Below are 11874 nucleotides of genomic sequence, written 5' to 3'. Positions count from 1 at the left end.
TTAGGAGTGTCCTTGAGGCAATCCCGGTTCATATATTTCAAGTGCTAGAGCCAACTAAAGGGGCGATCAGAATGCTGGAACAGGTCTTGGCTAGGTTTTTCTGGGGTTCATGTAACACAACATCGAAAACACACTGGATCAAATGGAAGGATATCTGTAGGCCTACTTTGGAAGACGGGCTGGGTCTAAGGAGTATGGCAATACAGTAGAGGCCTACAATTATAAGCTCTGGTGGAGATTTTCGTGAGGGGAAGTCCTTATGGGAAGAAAACATGTACATGAAGTATTGGTCGATTTCATCATCTTTAAACATCTACCGCTCAAGTAGGTTCAGCCCCACCTAGAGAAGAATGTTTAAGGCTGGGCTGAAGTGCCAAAGCTTGATCAGATGCCTGTTGGGGGATGGGAAGGTTAGCTTCTGGGAGGATTATTGGTTGAAGGAACAATCCATCATTTCTCTGATTTCTAGAGCTGGAGTTCCAGATTTTGTGAGGGTGGAGGATTTCTGGGCAGAATCTGGATGGAGGGAGGAGGTCCTTGTTGAATTGCTGAATGATTGGGGGGTCTCGAGAGAGGTGAGAGAGGCAATACTGCGAGTCCCGATCAAATCTGCAGAAAAGGATATTGCTCACTGGACTCTGACTCCTCAGGGTGAATATTCTGTGGCCTCGGCTTGGGATCTGATTTGACACAGAAGGGATATTTTAGAAGTATATGATTTTATCTGGGGCAAAAATATCAGCCCTTCAGTCTCGATTTTCCTATGGAGGCTTCTGGCAAACCGAGTTCCTGTGGATGCAAAAATCCAGTGGAGAGGGGTATCCCTTGCATCTAAATGGCGTTGTTGTATCTCTCCAAAAGAAGAAACAAGACTGCACCTCTTTGTGAATGGTGAGGCAGCTGTTGGGGTGTGGAGCTTCTTTTTAAAATGGTTCACGGAGGTTTCAGATTTTGTGCGCGAGGGCCACAACATAGAGGGCTGCTTGAAGTGGTGGCAGAGACACATGGCAAGTAAGCAGAAACATCATATTTGTATCTTAATCCCTTGTCTGATTTTGTGGTATATTTGGACTGAGAGGAATGGATGCGTTCATCGGGAAAAGAAGTTCAAGGTGGAGAGGGTTTGCAAGAGAATTGAATGGCAACTAAGAAACTTGGTGCTGGCCGGGCAGATTGGTCCAGATCAGTGGGGAGGATGTGATCCAAGAGTGGACTTTATGGTGGACCAGCCAAGACAATGTAGGCTGAGAAGAGTAGAGAGAGTTCAGTGGCGACCTCCGGACTGGCCATGGTTGAAAATTAACTCGGATGGTGCGTTTGTGGAAGCAACAGGTAAGGCTGGAAGGGGAGGAATATTGAGGAACCATTTGGGTGAGTCCCTGGAGGCTTTTATTATCCCAGTAAATGTGTCCTCGAGTTTAGAAGCAGAACTGGAAGCTGTGTTAGAAGGAATTGTAATGGCAAAGAAGCACGGTAATTACCTGTGGATAGAATCTGATGCGGAGGTGTTGTGTTTGCTTCTGAGTAAAGACCAATTCGGTCCAGCAGGGGTAAGGCACACTATGGCTAGGATTCGGTTGGAGTTAAGGGAGGTCCAGTGGAAAATTTCGCACATCCGTCGAGATGGCAATAAAGTGCCGGATTTCTTGGCTTCGTTGGGAAAAATCAGTAAGTCGTTGGTGAGATTTGAGGAGAATGAGATCCTCCCCCGAGCAAAAGCGTTGGCCAGACTTGATCAGCTGGGCATGCGTAGCTTTAGATTTAGATTTTGAGTTTCTTTGTCCGGTTTTGGTAATTTGTAATGTTTGCATTTTGGGCCTCCTACTTTTGGGGATTGGTCTTTGTATACCCTTTTGTTTAAAAGATATATATGGGATGAGGGACCTGCTCAACCCTCCACCGTGAAGATGTTCATTAAAAAAAAAAGTATGCACATAAATTATACTCCCTCCGTCCGCGAATAGGAGTCCCAGTTGAGTTGGGTACGGGTTTTAAGAAAAGTTTGAGTGTAATAATTTAAGTGTGTGATAGTGGAATGTGGGACCCATTTATATTATTATTTGCAATCAAAGTGGATTAAAATTAATTGCAGCTTCTAAATTAAGGGAAAAGTGGGGTCATTTTTTATACTCCCAAGATAAAATGTCTAACCGGGACTCCTAATGGCGGACGGATGAAAATGGCCAACCGGGACTCCTATTCGCGGACGGAGGGAGTATGAACAAAAACTCCATGGATAAACTTAGATTCACAACTTCAAACATAAGATCCATCAATTAAAAGCTTAAACTTGAAGATTAATGGCTAATAACTCCAGATTACTCCTACTAGCTAACATGCAAGGTGGTAACGACAGCGCAGAACAAGAAAATCATGTACGAAAGCTTAAACCGAAACATGAACTTGAAATTTCAGTTAACAAACCCAGATCTAGCCTACTAAAACAAAAGATGCGTAAACACTTTAGAAAATAAACGCGATAACTAGGTTTAACTTCTAGGCAGAATGAAGCAGATTCAAACCAAAGAGAAATGCGTAAAACAAACTTCATAACTAAAAACGTTTGGATCTTAACTAAATACTTCAAAAGGCAACAAGATTTAAGTTTGCAACAGATCCAACGAAGAAAACAAGTAAATATTAGACTAGAAAGCGACTAAAGATTGTTTTTGCCACTCTGGGCGATGAAACCGCTACTACTACGCATGAACTGGCTGGAACGGTGGATGATGATTCTCCGGTGGACGTCTAGGACTTCAGGTGACGATGGCTGTGGCGAGGAACGAGAAGCGGTGGACTATGCTGAAAGACTGATCTTTTCGAGAGAGAACTCTAGCTAAGTGAAGTGGCAAAATGAGAACTAAGAGCTCCTTTCTCTCTCTCCAAGTGGCTTCTTTTATAGGGAGGCTTGCCCTTACTTTTAGGGTAGACTTCCTTCGCGAAATGAATCTTTTGCCCCTTGTTTATGGTTGATCATCCCAGCAATCCTTCTTCTCTATCTCGAGCCTTTTCTCTGGCATGCATTCTGGTCAGTATTGCACCCTTCTAGCGCTCTTTTCACCTGAGTTGTCTGAACCGTCTCCTACTGACTTGGATCCCTTTATCCTACACACTTAAGCAACTTCTTTGTGGATAATATATGTAAATCACGACATACTGACCAGTAACCAAGGCTTAGAATACGACTTATCAAAAGTATAAACTATTTTCTTATTAGTTATTCCATAATAGTATTAACTTTCTAATTTTAAAAATTCTACTACGCTACTAATAACTAATAACGTGGGCTTTATTCTTCACTAATAATATTTCTATTATCATTTTTTTTATATCTTTTTTATTTTACCAATTATGCATTAATATCGATAACCAATCGAAATATTCGTAATTTTATTGATAACCTATCATATATTGAGAGAGGATTGAATTGCAACTGGACAGATTTTTTAATTGCATATTGATTCAAGTCTAAAACTTGACTTAAATGGGCTATAAATGCCATAGTCCATTCTTGCAGCCTAATATTTTCTAGAAATTGAGACTTTGTTGTTATACATTGCACATTTTAGTGGCATAGAATGATTAAGACGATATAACGTTTAACCTAGAAGATATTTTGTTCTATTGAATACATTTTCCAAAATATTTGATCCTAATTTCCTTGGACATGTTCGACATATTCTAAATCTAAACACGAGAGACTACATATCAACATAAGTTCATTTCTTCAAAATTTTTGTGAATATAGTAAGTCATTAGAATAACTTACGCTAAAATAAAATACTACTCCCTCCGTCCCGACTAAAATGATACTCCCTCCGTCCCAAGATAAGTGACCTACTTCTTTTGGGCACGGGATTTAAGGAATGATATTTAAATAAGTTAAAGTGGAGAGAGTAAAGTATGAGAGAGGGAAAAGTAGAGGAGAGAAGAGAGAATAAAGTAGGTGGAGAATAAAGTAAGAGAGATGACTTTTTGCTAAAAATGGAAATAGGTCACTTATAGCGGGACACCCCAAAAAGGAATACAAGTCACTTATCTTGAGACGGAGGGAGTACATTTCTTGGCCGGCACAATATTTTCGAAGTTATCGGTTAAAGTGTTTAATTGGAGAGGGAAAAGGTGGGTGTAAGTATTAAAATAAAGAGAGAAAGAAAGATGAATATTTTGAAATGAGTGAGAGAAAGTTGTTGGGTGTATTAATTGGAGATAGAAAGTTTTCAAAAAGGAAATGTGTCATCTTATTTGGGACAAATTAAAAAGAAAAACGTGTCATTTTAAGTGAGACGGAGAGAGTATTAATAGTTTTATTAAGTATTCCATCCATTCTTTGTTAATATAGACATTTCTTTTCGGCATGAAGATTAAGAATAGTGTGATAAGTGGACAGTAATAGAGATACTTTTTGTCAAAAATAGAAATGACTTAATTGTCTTGGAACTTCTCAAAATAGAAAAATGATTCAATTAGCATGGAATGGAGAGAGTAGTTTAAATTTCTATTTCTTTAAACGTTATATATCATACCGTTTGACGTTTGCTTTTCTTGTTTGAGTTTTATTTTTATGCTCTTATGTATATTACTGTGTTTACAAGAAAGATCATTACCTTTGTGAAATAAACAGAATTGAATTTGAGATTGTATCACATGTTAATCAGATCTATGTATGGATATTGGAATTCTGATTAAATAGAGAAAACAAATATACAAACAAATGCAAGATAAGATCTAAGATATGGCCATATGGGTACAATTCATCATTCATATCTTACTTGTTGATTAGTTCAAATAGTAAGATCCAAATTAATTGGTAGTGCTAGTTTTGACTTTTGTTAAATATTTTATCAATATTTATGTAGCTGTTTACTGCATGCAGTTATATTTTAAACTAGTTTATATTATAGCTTGCCTTTTCTAGATCTAACGTACGTTCTAATTTGGAATCACGACAATATTTAATTCAGTACTCTCTCCATCCCATAATGACACATTTAGAAAATGATATAGGATTTTAGAAGATAGTATTGTTTCATGTGTTAGGTGCAGAGAGATTAAATTAACGTGAGAGTAATTTTTTTTCGGAAAAAGAAATGTGACATTTTTTTATAGGATAAGCTAAAAAAAAGTGTAACATCTATTATAAGATGGAGGGAATACTATATTTATCAATTAAATATATATTGAATTAAGACTTTCCTCTCGCTACTTAATCTCGTTCGCTTCATATATTAATTTGCAAAAGAGCGCGCAAATTTATGCTAGCCGCGTTTTTTTTTAATAAAAATTTACTTTGATAAAACTTACTAAAATATTAAAGGGATATTGGTCTCTAATATCATGGAACTTTCAAAAAGTTTAATTTTTTCCACGAACTTTTAATTTGACAATTAATATCATAAAGTATTTATCGGAGTTTGTTATTTTTACCAATGAAAAACTTTCTATTATATTAATGGATTGAAGAACAATTTTGGAGGGTATACTTTAAGAAAAACTATCCTAAAAGAGTGAAGAACTTGAAGCTTTCGAAATTGTTGTCGATAAATTAGGAAAAAAATCTGTATTATGGTATTATTTGCCATAATTTTTTTGTCTAGTGGAAAATAACAAATTCGGATAAATTTCGTTGGAAAAACTCGAAATTTTTAAAAGTTCCATACTACTGTGGACCAATATCCCAATATGAGAAGAGAAGTCCTAATGACTACAGCGTGGTGAAATAAAAAAAATAAACCCACGTTCTCTCCCTTAATGTGACCAATCGAATGATTACTCTAAAATCAACTATTAAAAGAGAAGTCCTAATGACTATAGCGTGGTGTAATAAAAAAAAAAAAAAACCACGTTATCTACATTAAATGTGAACAATCGAATGATTACTCTAAAATTAACTATAAATATCGATCAATTTTCTCCAATTTCAACCATACATAACCGTTTTTCTTTCAAATCAAAAAGAAAAAGAAAAATATTTTCGGCTATGAAGTTTTTCCTTTTGTGCTTCTCATGTATTATTTTGCTGGGAGGCATGACACCGGTCCATGCTTTGGTTCATCGGTTTGAAGTAAGTCCAACATCATTAACATTTGGAATTTATTTTTGTTTTTGTTTTTTTTTCTTGTAATGTTTAAATTTGTAGAAAACCCTATTTTGCAGGTGAGAAGATCAACACACACAAGGCTATGCACCACCAAAAGCATGCTAACGGTGAACAGACAGTTCCCGGGACCAACTATATATGCTCGAAGGGGAGATGTGGTCTTATTCGATATTATTAATCTCTCTGATCAAAATATAACCATCCATTGGTACGTAAAAATACATAGAAATGCTATTATATACTCCCTCTGTCCCAAGGAAGATGACATCTTCCTTGGACGACACAGGAACTTATGCAAATTAATTTTTTGTGTGAAGTGGAGAGGTAAAGTAAGAAAGATGGAATAAAGTAGAGGGAAAGGTGTTTCCGTTTTTAGTAATGGGTCATCTTGATTGGGACAAATCAAAAAGAAAAGTGGACCATCTTCAATGGAACGGAGGGAGTAGTACTATAAGAAAACCCTAGTTAGTTAATTAATTAATGGTTCGTAATTTCAGGCATGGAGTAAAAATGCCGAGATACCCATGGTCAGATGGCACCAACCTCGTGACGATGTGTCCTATCACTCCCGGCAACAAGTTTAGACAACGGATGATTCTCTCCGACGAAGAAGGCACTTTATTTTGGCACGCTCACAGTGACTGGTCTCGGGCTACTGTGTATGGCGCCATCATCGTCCTTCCGCCCACCACGGAAAGTTATCCTTTCCCCAAGCCTCATGCTCAAATTCCCATTTTACTAGGTGTGTCATAATGTGACATTTGTTGTCAGATTTATAGACCAAATTTGAGTGTATGTACGTCCTGAGAAGCTAGTTTTTTGGGATGTGCAGGAGAGTGGTGGAATGCCGAGATTCAAAACGTCTATCATAACTTTATTGCTGCGGGGCGCGATCCCCAGATTTGTGATGCTTTCCTCATGAATGGTCAACCTGGGGATCTGTATCCATGTTCAACACAAGGTGGATTAATAAATCAATTGGTGTGATGTGTATAGACTAAATGAACTCTCTTTCTTAACATGCTAGTCTTTTGACCTGCAGATACATTTAGGTTGAAAGTCGAGCCAGGCAAGACCTACCTATTCAGATTGGTGAGTGCAATGATGAACTACATCATGTTCTTCAAGATCGCCGGCCACAACGTCACCGTGGTCGGAACAGACGGCTCCTACACGAAGCCGTTGAACACCCACTACATCGCAATCGCCCCCGGCCAGACCATCGATTTCCTCCTCGAAACCAACCAGCCGCCGAGCCACTACTACATGGCTTCCAGAGTATACGCCTCGGGCGCTGACTACGTCCCGACAACCGGAATCCTCGAGTACGTGGGGAACTACACCCCGCCGCGGTCGCCGCTGTTCCCCTCTTTCCCGGAAATCGATGGCTATGTGACGTCGATCTATTTCAGCAACAAGCTCCGAAGCCTAGCCAACGATAAACACCCCATTGATGTCCCAATCAACATCACAGAAAATCTCTTCTTCGTCCTCTCCATCAACCTGTGGCCGTGTCCGACGAATTCGTCGTGCTTGGAAGACGACAGGCTCCAGGCAAGTATAAACAACATCTCGATGATAATGCCGCAAACAAGCATTCTAGAAGCTTACTACAAAGGGATCAAGGGGGTTTTCACGCCGGATTTCCCAGATCGACCGGAAAGAGTGTTCAATTATACACAAGTTAGTTTGGAGAGGAATGAGTCGCATCCGCATTATGCGACTGCTGTGTATATGTTGGATTATAATGCTAGCGTTGAAATCGTGTTTCAAGGAACTATTCTCGGGGAGGGAATCGATCATCCCATCCATTTACATGGCTACAACTTCTACGTCCTCGGCTCTGGATTGGGGAACTTCGATGGTGCCCAGGATCGCCCTAACTTGAACCTCATTGACCCGCCGTTTATGGACACTACGGTAGTTCCGAAAAACGGATGGACCGTTATAAGATTTAAGGCGAGCAATCCAGGTATGTTGTTCGTTATTATTTGTCTCATTTCACTTTTTAGTTTTAACTATATAAGTGTATTAACTTATTTCACAAAATATGTCTTTCGAAAAAAATCACCACAAAATAAAATTGGCTATTTTAACGAATAGAAATAGTGTCTATAGTTATGGAGTATATAAAAATGAGACTTATGTTTCCCCGCTTACCTTGGTTCAAAATTCTTAAAACCCAAACAGTAAGAGTAGTAAAGTTGCTAATGTTTTATTTTGCAGGAGTTTGGTACATGCACTGCCATTTCGAGCGTCATCAAACTTGGGGTATGAAGATGGTGTTCATTGTCAAAGATGGTGATCGCCCCAACGAGAAGATGCTACCACCGCCGCCGGATATGCCGCGTTGTGACACGCCTCCTCTACAACTATTATTTAGGGTTTGAATGTTTTTATATGTGCAATTTGTTGCTTAGAGTTTCAATAATCTTGTAATTTCTGAACTCGTTGTAAAACGATTGATATTTGTTGGGTAGCATCCCATTATCGAAATAGTTTTGTTCTTTTGCTACATATGATCCACATTAATCAGAATGATGGTAGATAAGTAGATTAAACTATTCAAATTATTCAGTTCTAAAAAATATTTCAATGAGAAGCTAGCTTCCGCAGCCCACGCCGCCGGATATGCTTGTCTCACCTAATTAATTCTCTTCTATTATTATTATATACACATACATAGTAGGAGTAATATTTAATGTTTGCAGTGTTTATATTGTTTAATCATTACTCTAATTACCAATGGCGTTATCATTATAGTCAAACTCTAGTGTTTGATGACAATGGAAGATTTTTGTATGGGCCCTTGAAAAGGCGCCTTAGTTAATTTATCGGGGCTACATCACCCGATACATTTCTGATCTTGAAAATTGTGTCCACAAAATGCAACTCCCTACCACTATACCATTATTGCCCCTACCTTCAATTTACTCATTTGCTGCTCATTCTTATTATTGCCCCTACCTTCAATTTACTCATTTGCTGCTCATTCTTTAGGATCCTCCCACGATGCTTTGATATCAAAGGTAGGAGAAAACATCTTAAAGAAGACGACTGTCTTCAAATTCGTATCAGATGCTAAAATCTTTCCAATTCGCCGATATATTAGCAATTGGGTTAGGGTGTTTTTTTGGTAAAAATAACAAGTGTAAAGATTATGTGTATTGTATGCCTTTGGCAAAGTAAATTACGATCCCTCAACAGAAGCTTCATGTCTTTGCACCTTTCACCGTAGCTTCTTTGCAGCGGGAGATGAAAAAAAGGAATGGTGGCTCATAGACAAAATTGTACAGTCCCAAGTCCCAACCTAAAAATTTGGGTATAAATGGCAATTTACCAATTGATTTAGGGGTAGAAATGTCAATTGCATTTAGTACTCTATCAAAAAACTCCGTGTCAAGATTAGAAAAACTTCTCGTCAGCAATTCTCAGATGTATCAAACAAAAACATAACCATCCATTTTCATTCAATTTCTTAGTCAAAATCTAATTTAGTTTCTTAACATACTTTGACCGATATTTTCCTCACGGGAGTATCAAACTATTACTCCTACTATGTATGTGTATATAATAATAATAGAAGAGAATGAATTAGGTGAGACAAGCATATCCGGCGGCGTGGGCTACGGAAGCTAGCTTCTCATTCAAATATTTTTTAGAATTGAATAATTTGAATAGTTTAATCTATTTATCTACCATCATTCTGATTAATGTGGATCATATGTAGCAAAAGAACAAAATTAGAAAAGTTTGTTTACTTCGTGTTAATAATTTAAAATTTTTAAGTCTAACGCGCTTCATTAGTGAGATATGTCAAAGATACGATTTTGGCTGTATATGAGTAATTTACATAAATAAAAAAAGTGCTGTAAGTAGGTTTTTGGACGGTTGAGATTTGAGAATCTGAGATTGGATATTATTATTGCGGTATCTCATAAAAAAAATAGTACTATTCTCTAAACAAATATTACTACTTAATTTTATTTGAGGCATATTTACACTATTTATAGATATTTGTCCTTTTTTTTTGTTTTAAAAGTTATTTTTATCAGTCTATGTATATATAATATTCTCTCATCTTTAAATTAATAATTTAAAAACTTAATTAACCGTGAAGTATAATTATTTATGAGAAATAAATTAAATAAATGAGAGAAAAAAATAGATATACGAGAGAGAGATCAATATATATAGATACATTGACAAAAATAATTCTTCAAGCAAAAAGTGAACAGCAAAAAGAAAAGTATTTTAAACGAAATTAAATCTTTGTTCATAAACATATCTTACATAGAATATCGCAAATATGTAACCTCAATTTACCATATACTGATTTCTCGGTTCATTGTCCATATACTCCCTCCGTTTGTTATATGTTATTAAATGTCTCATTTTTTCTTTATAGTTTATTTGTCAATAAATATCGCATTTCACTTTTACTATATTTAAGCAAGTAGACCACACATTCTACTAACTCACTATACATAAATTTTATTTTAAAATCAATATATAAAAGTATGACTCATCATATTTTACTAAAAAATAATTTCAGCTTTCTTTTATAAAATCAATAATTTCTTAAAACTTGATTTGGTCTCAAATTGAAAATTTACCAGTGGATGGAGGGAGCATTATGATGGGTATCAAACTATCAATCATCACTTAATACATTTGGCCACTTGATTGGCATCGTTAACATCATTAATTGATCCACGATAAAGTATTATTGATTTCTGGAAAATAAAATGCTTAAAAAGGACATTCTATTTGAATTTTTAAATCATTTCTCGTTAGTTTAGTTTCCAATTATTCATGATGCTTGTTTCGTGGAACTAAAAAAAAATCATCATACTAGGTTGTGCGTCCGTGCCTCTTGTAATAAAATATAGGTTGTCTAAAAGTAAGAAAAATACTCCCTCCGTCCCATTGAAGATGACACACTTTCCTTTTTAGTTTGTCCCAACCAAGATGACTCATTACTTAAAATAGAAACACTTTTATCTCTACTTTATTCCCTCTCTCTTACTTTACTCTCTCCTCTTAATACACAAAATACAATTGCATAAAATCCCGTGCCGTCCAAGAAAGGAGCCATCTTCCTTGGGACGGAGGGAGTATGCGATTTCTTTTATGACAGATCTAGATACGTAGCTAGAAAATCAGCTATGCTTTTTATATGATTGGATTCATGGTATCCCCAAGATTTTATATTTGACCTTGCTAACTTCTAACTAGCTAAAATCCCTTCAACTCTATATGAGTTAGATAAGAAAATAGAAATTCAAGTGCACAAAAGTAAAAATAAATAATTTAAACTGAGGGAATATTGATATTGTGTACAATCGAGTCAGATGGGTGGCCGGTGGAAGACTGTTGTGGCAACACGGCCATAACCAAACAAGGACGTTTGGAAGGAGATTTTCAATAGGGAAGAATGCGGTAATATATATGAAGGTACAAAAAGTTGTACTAGTATTCATTAAGCATATCAAATCATATCATATCATAAAATATAGGGACGTAATTAATTGCTAACTAATTACCAATCCCAGATTGAGACCAATTTTCAACCATTAGATTAGAAGATCTTGTGGTTAATATAATGTCAAGTGTAATATATTTTAAATTTAAATAATTATTAATTAAATTAAAAGGGTATTAATGTCAAATCCTATATGTAGTAATTATAACCAACTACTTTCTCTCTCCTCAAAATCATCTCAAATCTTTAAATTTACGTAACTCTCTCAATTTAAATTATTTTTCGCAAA

General features: G+C 36.4%; 1 protein-coding gene across 1 annotated transcript; it reads left to right on the top strand.

The window, feature by feature from the left end:
- The first annotated feature begins 5924 nt into the window (after positions 1–5924).
- LOC125193127 (laccase-14-like) lies at positions 5925–8615 on the top strand. Its single transcript, XM_048090870.2, has 6 exons — positions 5925–6064; positions 6157–6308; positions 6598–6842; positions 6933–7061; positions 7143–8072; positions 8327–8615. Exons 1-6 carry the CDS (start codon positions 5981–5983, stop codon positions 8488–8490), a joined length of 1704 nt encoding a protein of 567 aa, XP_047946827.1. The 5' UTR covers positions 5925–5980; the 3' UTR covers positions 8491–8615.
- The last annotated feature ends 3259 nt before the right edge of the window (positions 8616–11874 follow it).

This window comes from Salvia hispanica, chromosome 4, assembly GCF_029641045.1.
Source record: "Salvia hispanica isolate PSC_SH4W2 chromosome 4, Shi_PSC_v1, whole genome shotgun sequence".
Lineage (NCBI taxonomy): Eukaryota > Viridiplantae > Streptophyta > Magnoliopsida > Lamiales > Lamiaceae > Salvia > Salvia hispanica.
The sequence above is the reverse complement of the archived record's forward strand: the minus strand, read 5'-3'. Positions and strand labels throughout refer to the sequence as shown.